Source organism: Lithobates pipiens, unplaced genomic scaffold (assembly GCF_037356315.1).
Source record: "Lithobates pipiens isolate NorthernLeopardFrog02 unplaced genomic scaffold, aLitPip1_a1.2 Scaffold_8, whole genome shotgun sequence".
Taxonomy (NCBI): domain Eukaryota; kingdom Metazoa; phylum Chordata; class Amphibia; order Anura; family Ranidae; genus Lithobates; species Lithobates pipiens.
The window spans coordinates 548,988,030-549,005,778 of record NW_027507903.1 but is presented as its reverse complement, the minus strand read 5'-3'; the positions used below and the strand labels follow the sequence as shown (position 1 = coordinate 549,005,778).

General features: G+C 47.0%; 1 protein-coding gene across 2 annotated transcripts in view; it reads left to right on the top strand.

The window, feature by feature from the left end:
- Positions 1 to 17,749, top strand: part of PHYHIP (phytanoyl-CoA 2-hydroxylase interacting protein) — a 90,682-nt gene that overhangs the window by 50,543 nt on the left and 22,390 nt on the right. For both annotated transcript variants that reach the window (XM_077469832.1, XM_077469830.1), the window contains exon 3: positions 15,274 to 15,449. In XM_077469832.1, coding sequence (XP_077325958.1) covers positions 15,282 to 15,449 — 168 coding nt within the window. In that variant the 5' untranslated portion in view covers positions 15,274 to 15,281. The remainder of the gene's footprint in view (positions 1 to 15,273; positions 15,450 to 17,749) is intronic.

The following is a 17,749-nucleotide window of genomic DNA, read 5'->3' as shown; positions in this document are numbered from 1 at the left end:
CAATTTTGCGATTCAGATAGGTCATGTCTGCTGTGAGGACCATGATCTGCAACAAAGCAAGCAGTTTCTCCAGTGCTGCGTTCCTCTTTTGATCTGTCATTATAAAACTTGTTGTGGAACTGCCACAGGCAGGGCATCTCCATGTACAGTCCTATGAATAGCCCAATAAAGTTGGCATTGTTGAATGGATCCATTTTGTCTGCAAGATACAACACAAGACAAACCCTCAAATACTAATAATGCAATTAAAATCCCTCCTAATCTTGTCCCAACATCGGCCTAGATACAAGCAGTCTAGTCTAGTGAAGCACCAAGTTAAAAATGTTACCTTCGTTTCCACGTTTGCCGCGTCCGTGACTCACACTCTCCTCCCAGATCGTACGGACGATACACACGTGTTGCCTTTTATATACAGTGCGCATGCGTGAAACTCCGCCCGCCCCTGGCGTTCTTTCCAGACTATTCCCCGCCCCTTTGCTTCCCACGCAGTGGGGAGAGCACATGGCGGAGAGAACATAGGTGCGCACTAATAGTTCCACTAGCAAGGAGGAGGGCGAGGAAAGCCCGGAGCCTGAAACGTCCCGATCCAGGAAGACAAGATTTAAGGCCTCAAATATGTCTTTTGGAGAGATGTTGGAGATGGTCGACATATTGAACAGGATAGACTATGATGGGAAGTATGGACCTTACCCAAACCCAAATATCAGAAAGGCCAAGATCATGAATAAAGTTGTGAGTCTTCTGAAGAATTTTGGGGTACGCCGATCCAAGGATCAACTGAGAAAACGCTGGTCAGACCTGAAACTGAGGGAGCACGAGCAGTACCTAAGGATCAAGCGTGTTCTTAAAAAAAAGTAAGTAGTTGTCGTGTGTTCATATGATTATTCTTGCTTGCATACTGCTCCATGTGCTTTGATTTCATGTTGTGCATTTTAAAATGGCCACTTTCAAGGTCATGGTTTCGTTCGTTTGTATGAAACATCGTTCTGCAGGGAAGTATTCCAGCTTAACAAAGTGTCCCCAATAATGTTCTCACCTTGTAACTCGACCCAAAAACACAATTGTACAACACTTCCAAGCAATGTTTCAGATTCCTATTTCTGCCCTCTGTGTGCTAATTAATCTTTGTTTACATTCTCATAGGGGAGAGAAGACTCGGCAAGTATGAGGACACCAGGGACCATGAGGACACCAGGGACCACACCCCTCCCAAAGAAGGGCAACTTCCAAAAGAAGAAACAGAGGGGCAGGAGCAGGAGGAGGAGGAGGAGGAAGGAGAGATCATGGAGGTTGGACAAATTGTCACCACAACAGGTGAGTGTCGGAGAACACAGCTTCCGGTAAGCTCATCAATGTATATCACCATATTTGGATTACATGGTGTGTTTGTTTGCTTTGTTTTCTAGGTGATGTGGAGGAAGATTCCCGTTGAAAGTGCCCAGATCTTGATCGGGGAGATAATGGGGTGCAATAGGGATTTGGAAATTGTACAACAAAACATCAATGATGTTAAAAATAAAATGAAGAACATCATTGATGTTTTGGGGAGAGTGTGAAAACTAAAAAACTAGATAGGGTTTTATTTTTGCTTTTTAACATAAAAATGTTGTATTTTGCATAATTAAAAATTTGGAAGATGCACAGAGTGTGTAAACATGCGCTATCTCCCATCATGGGGGATCAATGTACATGTTTTGTGGAAAGTGTCTGAGATGAAGGGGTTGCAGCCCCAAAGCATGTACATTGATCCCCCATGATGGGAGTTCGCACATGTTGACACACTGTGTGCATCTTCCAAATTTGGATTTTTCAGGGGTCACACCCCATGTGATGAAGGCAATATCAGCCCAGTTTGTACATACTCATGTCTGATATTGTCTTCACTTTTCCAAGTTGAACTTTGTAAGTTCCTGTGTTCTGTATTTTACGGTTTGATACATGCCTGTTTACACAAAAAAAAAAACAAGTAAAAAAAAAAAATATGATTAAACTCTGTTTTGGATACACAAAATCTCTTGGTTTGTTGTAAAAACCTTTAATAAACGCACATATGAATGTGCTTGTATTAAAAAGTTGAATTCTCAATAATGTGTGGCTTCCCTTTTCATTGGGCTTAAAATGTATTTGTAGTCAAATTTGAGTTTGTGCTGATAAGGAGTGCGATTTAATAAAGGCAACTCCACTTTGTACTCCAAGTGCAGTTTCAGGTGTACTTTTGCAGTGCACTTGTAGTGCATAGTGGATGTGCCTTTAGTAAAAAGCACCCACAGTGATGTGTAAATTTGGACAATCATGCCATTTTCCTGCCATGGTGCTGAAAATTAGTATGATTTTGGTCAGTAATTCACTACATATATTAATTACAAAAACAAGGTGTGTGTGTGTAGCAGACCCACAACATAAGATTATCTGAAGAAGAGACTGTCCCCTCATCTCGCTCTGAACTTGGGTTTGCACTGTTGGTGAAAAAGGCACAACTATAATAAAACTGGCAAAGTGGGAGGCCACAGTCTGCCATTCCTGTGGCGTTGAAGGACACTGTGTAGTGACACAAGAAAAAAAACTAGTAATTTGACAAATCAACATTGCATGCAGATTAGACAACCACATTCTTTGGCAAAATTAGTATAACATTTTTTGAAATGAGTATTTAAAGCCTAAAGTATAAGGTCCCCTTATGAGAGTCATAAACCCCCCCCCCCCCCTTCCATCTGATGGGCCCTTGCTAAAAAATAAGGGGGGATGTTTAGGACAGGTAACGCTCTCCACTTGATTGAGAGCTGAATGCCTAAATAATGTGTGATACTTTGTGAAGCCCCTCCTTAGTTACACTATTGGCAGCCCACCGGACAGGTAAGAAGTGTCATAATAACAAAATGGAAGGACATTTTGACATTCTGCTATTACATAGCAAGAAAATTAATGTGTTTAAAAAATAAAAATAGCATTTGAAAGTATTGAGGCAGGCCCTTAGGCCGCGTACACACGCGGGGACTGTTCGCTCAACTTTGTCCGTCAAACAGTTTCAGCGGACAGTCCGCTCAAAATTAGCATGGACGGACTTGCCCACACACGACGAACGAACAGTCCGCTGAAACCGTGTGCGATGACGTGAACGGCACGTACGACGGGACGAAAAATACGACGTCCTATACACTGCAATGCAAACTTCGGCGTGTAAATCCTTTCTGAGCATGCGCGGAACTTAGTTTGACGAACAAGCCTACACACGAGGGGACTGTTCGCTGAAACAAAGTTTCAGCGGACAGTTTTTCGGAATTTCCGAACAACTTTGTTCAGCAGACTGTCCGCTGAAACTGTCCGCTGAAAGCCCACACACGAGCGGACTGTCCGCCGAAACACTGTTCAGCGGACAAAGTTGAGCGAACAGTCCCCGCGTGTGTACGCGGCCTTACACTACATGCTTTGGTGAATTTGTCCATAAATGTGATCACGAAAAAGGTATTTAGAGTGTGTATTGGGTTGGGTCAAGTCATCAGATAGAGGATTGCTATCAGCTGAGGTAGTAGTTGGGGAGAGGGGGGTTCCTAATGAGTTTGGCACAACTCCAAAAAAACAAAAAAAGGTCACTTTGCATGAATTGAAGCACACACATCACATTTGTAGAGATTTTAGGGGGTGTTTAGGGGAAAGCAATACTATGGAGCTGCCAAAAGACATTGTTAAGTGACTAGACTATAGTTTTAGGGGCAAGAAGAGCATGGTGGGCAAGTAAAGCCGCGTACACACGGGCGGATTGTATGGCCTACTTAGTCCGTCATACAATCCGACGGACAGTCCGTCATACTTTCGAATGAACGGACTTGACTACACACGGATGCACAAACAGTCCGTCGAAAGCTTGCGCGATGACGTGTACAGCACGTACGACGGGACTAGAAATAGGAAGTCCAATACACAGCAATGCAACCTTCCGCCGTGTAAATCCTTTCTGAGCATGCGCCATTCTTAGTCCGTCGAACTAGCCTACTCACGAGCGGATTGTCCGCTGAAACCAAAGTATGACGGACAGAATTACGGAAATTCCGAAATACTTAGTACGCCAGACTGCACGCTGAAAAAGTCCGCTGAAGCCCACACACAAGCCGACTGTCCGCTGAAATGTGTTTCGACGGACTAAGTAGGCCATACAATCCGCCCGTGTGTACGCGGCTTTAGTGAGGCAAATCTGCATGAGGACAAAGGGGCAGAGCATATGAATTAGAGCATATTGCAATGATGGTAATTAGGGAATTAGGAAAGAAATGCAAGACATTAGCAATCATGAAATACATAGAATGTGATGTTTAAGGCTAAAAATTAGCATAATATAGTCCTTCTGCAGGAGCTGAATGATGGCAGAACAGGTCTCTGGAATAATGATCCTCAGAGCCTTGGGCGAGATGCCTGTAGAGAACTTGAGGTCCTGAAGGCTTCTCCCTGTCGCCAAGTAGCGCAACGTGGCGATGAGCCTCTGCTCCGGAGTGATGGCTTGCCGCATGCAGGCATCCTGCCTGGTGATATAAGGGGTCAGCAAAGCCAGCAGACGGTGAAAAACGGGGTCCGTCATCCTGAGAAAAATCCAGAAATTATCAGGATTATTCTCGCGGATCTCACAGAGCAAAGGCATGTGGGAGAACTGGTGACGCTGGCGCAACCAATTCTTGGTCCACAAACGCCTCCCCTCCCTGTTCATGGACTGGGCTTGTGTCAAAGTCAAAGTAAGAACCCCAACATGAAGCCCCTGCACAGCACAAACTGTACGATGAGTACGTAGACGAAACATGTTTGGAAAACGGTCGGCTGGTCAGAACGGACACCAGAAAGCACCGATAAACAGCAAGGCCTGAAAGGACGACCTGAATAGCAGAAGCAAGCAGACAATAAAAAATGCCTTTCAAAGCGTACTATACCAAGATATAGTCCACAATGAGAAGCAAATACTTAATGACTGCACGCACTGATTATGAGATACGCAAAGACAAGCACAAACTGAAGAGCGGTAGCGATCTGAATCACTAATCTGAAAAGCGCGAATCGTCTCTCACCAAACTTCTACTAAAACACGAGATCAGCAGAAGGAGCCCAAAGGGTGCCGGACGTGGTGCTTAACCTCCTTTTTCTAGTCCCGCCGTACACGGCTTACGTCACCGCGTTCTTGGCAACCGCCAAATCAGACAACTTGGCCCGACCGTGTGTATGCAACAGTTTCGGACACAATCCGTCGGACTAAATCCGACGGACAAAATGCGACGGATTTGGTTGGCAAAATCTCCGACCATGTGTACGTGGGCTTAGTCCGTATCCCAATAGGAAAAAAAAACTGTAGCTCAGTTAACATTCGTGACACGGAAATTTATGAATTGTCGAAATGCAGCACACAATTCTCTTCTTTTTAATGGGATAATAATGAAGCTGCTTTGCTGGTGATACTGAGTTATGGCAAAACGTATTTTAAAATTCTTTTGTTTTCTAATGATATCAAGAATAATATTATTATACTTGTTTTTTTGTTTTTGTTTGGCCAAGTTACCACAACACTATTATCCTGTAGTTTTTAATCTCAAAGATATAACTATGTAGGTGTCCCTTAATTTTACATTGTATTTTTGAAAATGTACTGGCCTACTCCCAAACTGTCATTTGAAGTAAAACACATAGCCAAGTATTATTCTGCACATTTTTTTTATTGTGCATTAAAAAAAGAAAACAAATAAAATTAGACATGCTATCTGCCAATAGAACTTAACCAAAAAGTGCATTCTGTGCATCCAAAAATATAGAAAATATAACAAATCAAATCATTATTCAACCAAAAAATAAAATAATAATTAGTAAATGTGGAAGGGGTAAAAATCACCAGACCAACGGCCTTATCCGGGGTCTTGGGGCTGGTATTTTCATTGACTGCCATGCTTCTGTGGTGAGTGGGTTGACTGTGGAGGTTGTGTATGTGGGCCCACAAAATCACATAGGTAGGTGGTGGCATAGATTTCGCCTGTCACCCCCCCTGTTCAGGAGCTGCAGGATGAGCTCCTTGCACCTTCTTCTCTGGTCACCGGCCACCCCCCTTAACCTATTGGCTATCACCATGCCAAATCCCTCGCACCTGGCTGAGAAAGGAGGCTGTGGCCTCCTCCATTTTCCTGCTCTTCCTGGCTCTTTTAGCAGAAGGGAGTAGGGGAGGGATCTGAGACTCCGTCTGGCTTTTGGCCACGGGCTACTCCTGACTGACTGGCATTATTTCAATGCTCAATATAAGTGTATTTGTTAAATTGTTGTACAGTGCCTTGCGAAAGTATTCGGCCCCCTTGAACTTTTCAACCTTTTGCCACATTTCAGGCTACAAACAAAGATATAACATTTTAATTTTTTGTGAAGAATCACCAACAAGTGGGACACAATTGTGAAGTGGAACGAAATCTAATGGATAATTTTAAACTTTTTTAGCAAATAAAAAACTGAAAAGTGGTGCGTGCAAAATTATTCGGCCCCTTTACTTTCAGTGCAGCAAACTCACTCCAGAAGTTCAGCGAGGATCTCTGAATGATCCAATGTTGTCCTAAATGACTGATGGTGATAAATAGAATCCACCTGTGTGTAATCAAGTCTCTGTATAAATGCACCTGCTCTGTGATAGTCTCAGGGTTCTGTTGAAAGCGCAGAGAGCATCATGAAGACCAAGGAACACACCAGGCAGGTCCGTAATACTGTTGTGGAGAAGTTTAAAGCTGGATTTGGATACAAAAAGATTTCCCAAGCTTTAAACATCCCAAGGAGCACTGTGCAAGCGATCATTTTGAAATGGAAGGAGTATCAGACCACTGCAAATCTACCAAAACCTGGCCGTCCCTCTAAACTTTAAGCTCAGACAAGGAGAAGACTGATCAGAGATGCAGCCAAGAGGCCCATGATTACTCTGGATGAACTGCAGAGAACTACAGCTGAGGTGGGAGAGTCTGTCCATAGGATAACAATCAGTCATACACTGCACAAATCTGGCCTTTATGGAAGAGTGGCAAGAAGAAAGCCATTTCTCAAAGATAGCCATAAAAAGTCTTGTCTAAAGTTTGCCACAAGCCACCTGGGAGACACACCAAACATGTGGAAGAAGGTGCTCTGGTCAGATGAAACCAAAATCGAACTTTTTGCCCACAATGCAAAACTATATGTTTGGCGTAAAAGCAACACAGCTCATCACCATCAACACACCACCCCCCCATAAGTTTATTAACGTAAATGCATATAAATGTGAACACACCACCAAAACAAACTGAGTGAATAAACCAAACAACCAAACAGCGATAATAAACCAACCAGCATATGTAGTAAAAGGGATTACCAGAATCGTAGTCAAGCCAGGCCTAGGTCATAAACAGGAGATCAGTAGATGGGGGGCCAGGAGTAAACAGACAGGGAACAAGATGGAGGGATCAGGCTGCAGGGCAAGGATCCAGAGATACAGGAACAGATACAAACAGGTCCAGGATGTGTGTGCAAAGTCAGGTAATGCCTAATTGCAGAAGGTAATACATGCTCCACACTGCCAGGATCCCTCCGCTGGTGGACACCAGTACTGCGGCCCAAAGATTACATGCTACTATCAGGGTAAAAGCTCTTCTGACAGCTCCAAACTGCCAGGAGACACCTGCTGGTGGATCTCAGTACTGCATGCAAAATGATCTATATTGCCAGTGGAGGGAACCTTTCCTGACAGTACCTCCCCTCGAAGGAGAGACCTCCGGATGCTCCAACTAGCCGTTGCTGGGGAAAGTCCATGGCATCAAGCCGGGCAATGGGCAAAGTCACACCAGGTTGGGCAATAAGTACGTCAAGCTGGATAGCAGGCACAGGAACCTCAAGCTGAGTATCAGGCACATCGAGCTGGGTGGCAGGCACAACGAACTGAGCATGGGCACTTCAAGCTGGGTAGCAGGCATTTCAAGCTGGGCAGCAGCCACGGGCACATCAAGATGGGTAGCAGACAGTGGGACATCAGGCTGGGCAGCAGATAGGAACACATCAGGCTGGGCAGCGGACAGGAACACATCAGGCTGGGCAGCAGACAGAGGCTCATCAGACTGGGCAGCAGACAGAAGCTCAGACTAGGCAGCAGACAGAAGCTCATCAGGCTGGGCAGCGGACAGAGGCTCATCAGGCTGGGCAGCGGACAGAGGCTCATCAGGCTGGGCAGCAGACAGGAACACATCAGGCTGGGCAGCAGACAGAGGCTCATCAGACTGGGCAGCAGACAGAGGCTCATCAGACTGGGCAGCAGACAGAGGCACATCAGACTGGGCAGCACACAGAGGCACATCAGACTGGGCAACAGACAGAGGCTCATCAGGCTGGGCAGCACACAGAGGCACATCAGACTGGGCAACAGACAGAGACTCATCAGGCTGGGCAGCAGACAGAAGCTCATCAGGCTGGGCAGCGGACAGAGGCTCATCAGGCTGGACAGCAGACAGGAACACATCAGGCTGGGCAGCAGACAGAGGCTCATCAGACTGGGCAGCAGACAGAGGCTCAGACTGGGCAGCAGACAGAGGCTCATCAGGCTGGGCAGCAGACAGAGGCTCATCAGACTGGGCAGCAGACAGAGGCTCAGACTGGGCAGCAGACAGGGGCTCATCAGGCTGGGCAGCAGACAGAGGCTCATCAGGCTGGGTTGCAGACACAGGCTCATCAGGCTGGGCAGCAGACAGAGGCTCATCAGGCTGGACAGCAGACGGGAACACATCAGGCTGGGCAGCAGACAGAGGCTCATCAGACTGGGCAGCAGACAGAGGCTCAGACTGGGCAGCAGACAGGGGCTCATCAGGCTGGGCAGCAGACAGAGGCTCATCAGGCTGGGTTGCAGACACAGGCTCATCAGGCTGGGCAGCAGACAGAGGCACATCAGGCTGGGCAGCAGACAGAGGCTCATCAGGCTGGGCAGCAGACAGAGGCTCATCAGGCTGGGCAGCAGACAGGAGCTCATCAGGCTGGGCAGTAGACAGGAGCTCATCAGGCTGGGCAGCAGACAGGAGCTCATCAGGCTGGGCAGTAGACAGGAGCTCATCAGGCTGGGCAGCAGAGAGGAGCTCATCAGGCTGGGCAGCAGAGAGGAGCTCATCAGGCTGGGCAGCAGACAGGAGCTCATCAGGCTGGGCAGCAGACAGGAGCTCATCAGGCTGGGCAGCAGACAGGAGCTCATCAGGCTGGGCAGCAGACAGGAGCTCATCAGGCTGGGCAGCAGACAGGAACTCATCAGTCTGTGCAGCGGACAGGAACACATAATGCTGGGCAGCAGACAGAGGCTCGTCAGACTGGGCAGCAGACAGAAACTTGTCAGGCTGGGCAGCAGACAGGAACACATCAGAGCATGGGCACTTCAATCTGGGTAGCGGGCACTTCAAGCTGGGCAGCAGCCTTGGGCACATTACGATGGCTAGCAGACAGTGGCACATCAGGCTGAGCAGCAGACAGGAACACATCAGGCTGGACAGCAGACAGAGGCTCGTCAGACTGGGCAGCAGACAGAGGCTCATCAGGCTGGGCAGCAGACAGTAAAACATCAGGCTGGGCAGCAGGCAGGAACACATCAGGCTGGGCAGCAGGCAGAGGCTCATCAGACTGGGCAGCAGACAGAGGCTCATCAGACTGGGCAGCAGAGGCTCATCAGGCTGGGCAGCAGACAGAGGCACATCAGGCTGGGCAGCAGACAGAGGCACATCAGGCTGGGCAACAGACAAAGGCACATCAGGCTGGGCAACAGACAGAGACTCATCAGGCTGGGCAGCAGAGGCTCATCAGGCTGGGCAGCAGACAGAGGCTCATCAGGCTGAGCAGCAGACAGGAGCTCATCAGGCTGGGCAGTAGACAGGAGCTCATCAGGCTGGTCAGCAGACATGAGCTCGTCAAGCTGGTCAGCAGACAGGAGCTCATCAGGCTGGGCAGCAGACAGGAGCTCATCACGCTGGGCAGCAGACAGGAGCTCATCAGGCTGGGCAGTAGACAGGAACTCATCAGGCTGTGCAGCAGACAGGAACACATAATGCTGGGCAGCAGACAGAGGCTTGTCAGACTGGGCAGCAGACAGGAACACATCAGAGCATGGGCACTTCAATCTGTGTAGCGGGCACTTCAAGCTGGGCAGCAGCCTCGGGCACATTAAGATGGCTAGCAGACAGTGGCACATCAGGCTGGACAGCAGACAGAGGCTCGTCAGACTGGGCAGCAGACAGAGGCTCGTCAGACTGGGCAGCAGACAGAGGCTCGTCAGACTGGGCAGCAGACAGAGGCTCGTCAGACTGGGCAGCAGACAGAGACTCGTCAGACTGGGCAGCAGACAGAGGCTCGTCAGACTGGGCAGCAGGCAGAGGCTCGTCAGACTGGGCAGCAGGCAGAGGCTCGTCAGACTGGGCAGCAGGCAGAGGCTCGTCAGACTGGGCAGCAGGCAGAGGCTCGTCAGACTGGGCAGCAGGCAGAGGCTCGTCAGACTGGGCAGCAGGCAGAGGCTCGTCAGACTGGGCAGCAGGCAGAGGCTCGTCAGACTGGGCAGCAGGCAGAAGCTCGTCAGACTGGGCAGCAGACAGAGGCTTGTCAGGCTGGGCAGCAGACAGGAATACATCAGGCTGGGCAGCAGGCTCCGCAGGCCGGGAAACGGGCAATGTACCCTCAGATCGGGAAACAGACACCGAGACTTCGGGCTGGAACGCTGGCTCTGGCTCTTCAGATTGGAACGCTGGCTCTGACTCTTCAGACTGGAACGCTGGCTCTGGCTCTTCAGACTGGAACGCTGGCTCTGGCTCTTCAGACTGGAACGCTGGCTCTGGCTCTTCAGACTGGAACGCTGGCTCTGGCTCTTCAGACTGGAACGCTGGCTCTGGCTCTTCAGACTGGAACGCTGGCTCTGGCTCTTCAGACTGGAACTCTGGCTCTGGCACCTCGGGCTGGAACACTGGCACCTCCGGCTGGGACTCTGACACCGGAAATTCAAGCTGGGACAGATTGGTGGGTGTGGAGACGGGTTGGGTTAATGGCAGGATCATTTGGTTGGGAAAAACTTCTGTTTTTTCTTTGGCTTAGCCACTGAAGCTCTGTAGCTGAGGGGTGCAGCAGACTGAAAAGGAGGATTGGGATATGGCACAGAAGAGGTAACAGTAGCTGGGGGAAGTTCTTGTGGGTTTGTAGGCAGCTGAGAAGAGGCAGGTGGGTTGAATGCAAGATAGGTACAGGGAGCAGAGACCCGATATGAGTATTTGGTTGGGAGCAATGTATACTGGGCTGCAACTGAGGTTGACATAGGTGATGGGGAAAAATACATTTGGGTAGGCTGGTGTCTGATGGCAGAGGTGGTTTGTTTGGCTGGGGCTAATTGCACCAGGTTGTACAAACTGTAGTTTTACGTCTCACTGTCTAACAAAAGACTGAGCAGACACAATGTACTCAGTAATCACCTGTGGGGAACAGGCTGAGTAGTGCTCAAAAGAATCGTCTGGATTATCTTCAAAAAGCCATACCAGGGATACAATCTGATTCATATTAAAAGGAGGAGTGAAATCATCATGGCCCTCTGGGATACAGGGCAGGGCCAGCTCAGTACAGATCTTGATCAAAGGCTGCACCTCCCCAAACTATATATAACCCTGATCGACCAGGGAGTGAGCCAAACGTATAGTTGTAAACAACTGGTCACTAGACCATCCTTTCAAAGCCTGGCAGCAATAATTACCACTTTCATATGCCAGAAGATAAAAATAAATAACCTCATGGGCATTCATGTTTGCAACCAAACTGAATCAAATGGTTCCCCTGTACAGCCACTTCTGGTCAGGGATGGCCCTGGTATTCTGTCATAAACTAGATGTGACCAGAACTGTGTGAGTGCGACAGAGTGAACCAAACATTAATAGGTGAAAGTACGTTTATTAAAGCGGGAGTCCGCCGGGACTCCGCGTTTTTTTTTTTTTTTTTTTTTTTAAAGTCAGCAGCTACAAATACTGCAGCTGCTGACTTTTAAAATAGTGACACTTACCTGTCCAGCGTGCCCGCGATGTCGGCACCCGAAGCCGATCTCTAGATCGACACTCGAGTGCTGCCGCCGCCATCTTGGGTATGGGAATCAGGAAATGGAGCCTTTTGGCTTCATTTCCCGGTTCCCTACTGCGCATGCGCGAGCCGCGCAATGAGGACGGCCCCCGCTGCCTCTGGAATCTGTGTGTTTCCCAGCAGGCAGTGGGGCACTTGCGGAAGGGGGCGGGCACTTGCGGAAAGGGGCGTAATGTACGCCCCTTTCCGCAGAGAGCTAGCCCGGAAGTGGGTGCAGTTACCTGGATTATCCAGGTAACTGCACCCCCCTCCCCCCCGAAAGGTGCCAATTGTGGCGCCGGAGGGGGGGGGAGGAATCCGATGAGCGGAAGGTCCATTTTAGGGTGGACCTCCGCTTTAAAGTAAATGCATATAAATGTGAACACACCACCAATACAAACTGAGTGAACAAACCAAACAACCAAACAGCGGTAATAGACCAACCAGCATATGTAGCAAAGGGGAGTACCAGAATCATAGTCAAGCCAGGCCAGGGTCATAAACAGATCAGTAGATCTGGAGCCAGGAGCAAACAGACAGGGAACAAGATGGAGGGATCAGGCTGCAGGACAAGGATCCAGGGATACAGGAACAGATACAAACAGGTCCAGGATACAGAATACAGGAATCAGTGTTCAGTTTCAGGTTCAAGATCAGGCTAACAGATAAACAGGCTGCAGGTCAGGGCACAAGGACAATAAGGGGAAGGTGTGTGCACTTGCCAGTTATTTATACTATAGCCGCTATCAAAGTCAGGTGATGCCTAATTGCAGAAGGTAATACCTGCTCCACACTGTCAGGATCCCTCCACTGGTGGACACCAGTACTGCGGCCCAAAGATGACATACTACCAGCTACCAGCAGGGAAAAGCTCTTCTGACAGGTCCAAACTGCCAGGAGGCACCTGCTGGTGGACCTCAGTACTGCATGCCAAATGATTGATATTGCCAGCGGAGGGAACCTTTCCTGACAGTGATACTTTGGCAAGCCCATCCTTACTTACACTATTGGCAGCCCAGTAGACAGGTAAGAAGTGTCATAATAAAAAAATATGGATACACACTGTCCAAATTGCAGCTCATTTTGACATTCAGAAATAACTTATCAAGATAATAGTAGACAAAAACGTTCTACGTTACAATTTGAAGGTAATCAGGTAGGCCCTTGCACTACATGCTTTAGTGAATTCATCCAGAAATATGACCACAAAAGAGGGATAGTGTATATGGGTTTTGCAAAGTCATCAGATCTATCTGTTGACTTAACATTTGGGAGGGGGGATTAAAAATTAGTTTGGACCCCAAAAATGGTCTCTTGCACTCTGCCTGAATTGGAGGACAACAATAACATTTGGACACATTTTAGGGGGCCTTTAGGGTAAGCACAAAAATGTAGGTGACAAAAAACATTGTTAATTTACTAGGCTAGGTGTGTATGGGCCCAGGATAGCATGCTGGAGAGGTTAGTGAAAGAAAATATGCATGTAGGCCAAAAAAGGAGCAGGAAAAGCTTACAGCATGCATGAGGACAAGGATGACATTCACAGCATTACAATAATGTTAATTATGGAATCAATAAATTAATACAATACATTAGCAAACATTAAATACATAAAATGTGATGTTAAAGGAAAAAAACCTATCCGAATATAGTCCTTCTGCAGGACCTGAATAATGGCTGAGCAGGTCTCTGGAATAATGAGTCCCAGGGCCTGGGGTAGATCCCAATGGTAAACTTGAGGTCCTGGAGACTTCTCCCCGCCGTAAAGTACCACAAGGTGGCTATGAGCCTTTGCTCAGGAGTAATGACGAGCCTCATGCATGTGTCCTGTTTCTTAATATAGGGGGTCAACAATGCCAAGAGTTGATGAAAGCAGGGGTCCGTCATCCGGAGATAATTATCCAGAGATAATTCCGAAAATCATCCAGAATATTCTCCTGGAGCTCCCGGAGGCATATGAGATAATTGGTCATGATTAGGTAACCAATTTTTGGTCCAAGAAATCCTCCTCCTCCTGTTCCTGGACTGGACTTGGGTCAAAGCAATAACTCCAAGGTCAATAATAGCATGTTCTCTCCTCCGATTCTGCAACATGGCTGGTTGACGAACGGCTGTTCAGAAACTAAATGAAAAGCGTGAATCAACTCTCACTAAAGCCCCATACACACTATCAGTTTTTCTGCTGAGTTTTTCCTTCAGATTTATCAAAACCATGTAATAGGAGGTGAAACCTTAGGAGTTTCAATTTGTATGCAATCAGGCAGGCCCTTGCACTACATGGTTTGGTAAACCTGAAGGAAAAACTCAGCAGAAAAACTGATAGTGTATATGGGGCTTTAACTTCTGCTAACACGAAATTAGCAGAAGGAGCGCAAAGGGTGGGGCCTGACAATTGAACTTCCTCTTTATCAGCTCATCGTACATCTAATACGACACTAAGAAAAAACTAACTCCTGTTTGTTGGCCGACACTTGTGTACCGTTTGTATGCAATGCAAGACAAGTTCCTGGCACATGCCCTTCGGACAAAAGGGATGATGAGGAATAATTATTTTTGCATAAGCAGAAAAACTGGCAGCTGAGTTACAATATACCTTTAAGAGACATTTTCTCTGTTTTTGTTGGTATCGTACTAGTTGATATGGGTCCAAATATGTATCATATATACACACTATGTTGTCAAAAGTATTGGGACGCCTGCCTTTACACACACATGAACTTTAATGGCATCCCAGTCTTAGTCCGTAGGGTTCAATATTGAGTTGGCCCACCCTTTGCAGCTATACCAGCTTTAACTTTTCTGGGAAGGCTGTCCACAAGGTTTAGAAGTGTGTCTATGGGAATGTTTGACCATTCTTCCAGCAGTGCATTTGTGAGGGCAGGCACTACTGTTGGAAGACAAGGCCTGCCTCGCAATTTCTTCTCTACTTCATCCCAAAGGTGTTGAGGTCAGAACTCGGTGCAAGCCAGCCAAACTCCTCCACACAAAACTCGCTCATCCATGTCTGTAAGTCCCATTTCAACTGCCGCTGGCTTTGTACTAATTATACAGAGATTTTTATTCATTACATAAACTTAAGCAAAAAGAGATTTCATAACTTTTGTAAGGACAGGTTAGTGAAAGGTGCTCTCGTTTTATATTTGCCACCCAATATTTCATATAATGTAAACCTTGTCATCCTCGCTATCCATCTTCCAGCGCAAGTCATGGAACCTACTCTTACTGCTCCACATGGTATTCAGATTAGCGACATAACCTGTGACTCATTCCGGGTGTCCTGGGAGATGCCACCATATGATGCCAGGAGAGTAACTCACTATTTCATAGACCTGAATAAGACAGGCGGGCAGAAAGAGAACAAGTTCAAACATCGGGTGAGTAACACACTTTCTTTCTATATAGATGCATTAAAGCCCAACTCCAGCAAAAACTTGCTTTTAAGTATTGATAGAGTGTAGCAGGGTTAGAACTTATCAACTTTTAATGGTTGTCTATATCCCCATTTAAGATATTAATAAACTTTCTGACTGTTTGAAGTAAGACAGAAGAGGAAGTGAACTTCTCTACCACCGGTTTGACATGTGTAAGACATAAGACGAAATGAAGGAGGAAAAACAAGAAAAGAAGAGAAAAGAAATCTCATCTACGGGGACGTATAACATTTAAAACCTTAAAGCAGAAGTTTGCAGTATCTCCAGAAACACTTGTATAGCTTATTACATTAGCAATACAATGTATAGTCTTAATTATACACTGTATTAGAATGCTGCGCTTTTTATATAAATTGTTCAGACACAGTAGGTCCAAAACTTTGTAACAAATCCTTTTTGTCCAGTAGGCTCTGCCATGACCACCACTTTGTAGATACAAAGAACACTCATCAGCTCACTTGACCCCACTAAGTAAGAGGTCAAAATATACTTAGCCTTTACAGTTCCAGGCTGAAGAATCCATTACAAGTATGGATGAGTCCTTTTTCTGGAGTCACCTCACTTCATACACGAGACCCAAACAAACCAGCACAGGCGGCCAGCAAATGCTCAAACCATGGCTCAGAAAATCCAATGAAGATATACAGTATCTCACAAAAGAGAGTACACCCCTCACATTTTTGTAAATTGACACTTTACTACAATGTAAAGTAGGGAGTGTACAGCTTGTATAACAGTGTAAATTTGCTGTCCCCTCAAAATAACTCAACACACAGCCATTCATGTCTAAACCACTGGCAACAAAAGCGAGTACATCCCTAAGTGAAAATGTCCAAATCGGGCCCAAAGTGTCAATATTTTCTGTGGCCACCATTATTTTCCACCTCTGCCTTAACCCTCCTGGGCATGGAGTTCAGCAGTGTGTCACAGGTTGCCACTGGAGTCCTCTTTCACTCCTCCATGACGACATCATGGAGCTGGTGGATGTTAGAGACCTTTCGCTCCTCCACCTTCTGTTTGCGGATGCACCACAGATGCTCAATAGGGTTTAGGTCTGGAGACCTGCTTGGTCAGTCCATCACCTTTACCCTCAGCTTCTTTAGCAAGGCAGTGGTCTTCTTGGAGGTGTATTTGGGGTTATGTTGGAATAGTGCCCTGTGGCCCAGTCTCCAAAGAGAGGGGATCGTGCTCTGCTTCAGTATGTCACAGTACATGTTGGCATTCGTGGTTCCCTCAATGAACTGTAGCTCCCCAGTGTCGGCAGCACTCATGCAGCCCCAGACCATGACACTACCACCACCATGCTTGATTGTAGGCAAGACACACTTGTCTTCCTACTGCTCACCTGGTTGCTGCCACACACGCTTGACACCATCTGAACCAAATAACTTTATCTTGGTCTCACCAGACCACAGGACATGGTTACAGTAATCCAGGGCTCGACAAAACCCGGGCGCCAGGTCGCATTGGCGACTAGAAATAGCGACCTCGCGCCTGGGGCAGCACAGCTGGGGGTATCCTGTCTCTGTGGACCCCCCCAGCGTGATCGCGTCGGGCCGTTCCGCCGGCGGCCGAAAATTTAGGCCGCGGCTTTGAGGCCTTCTGCGGTCCTATGATTCCTTATGGAATCTGGCGCCCTCTTGTGGTCGCCGTTGGTATGACAAACCAGCAATGCTAATGAAGCTCCCTCTGAGTGTTTTATATTACCTGCCTTTTCTTCCCTTTATTTAGAACCCCCTAAACATTATATATATTTTTTATTCTAACACCCTAGAGAATAAAATGGTGGTTGTTGCAATACTGTCTGTCACACCGTATTTGTGCAGCGGACTTACAAGCGCACTTTTGTTGGGAAAAATAATTTAGTTAATAAAAAAATAAGACAACAGTAAAGTTAGCCCAATTATTTTTTATATTGTGAAAGATAATGTTACGCCGAGTAAATTGATACCCAACATGTCACGCTTCAAAATTGCACCCACTCATGGAATGGCGACAAACTTTTACCCTTTAAAATCTCCATAGGCGACGTTTAAAAAAATTCTACAGGTTGCACGTTTTGAGTTACAGAGGAGGTCTGGGGCTAGAATTATTGCTCTCGCTCTACCGATCATGGCGCTACCTCCTATGTGTGGTTCGAACACCGATTTTATATGCGGGCAGGACAGGGCGCGTTTAAAAATTATTATTTTTTCTTCTTATTTTAACTTTTTTTTTTTTTTTTTTCCACTGTTCTTTTAAAA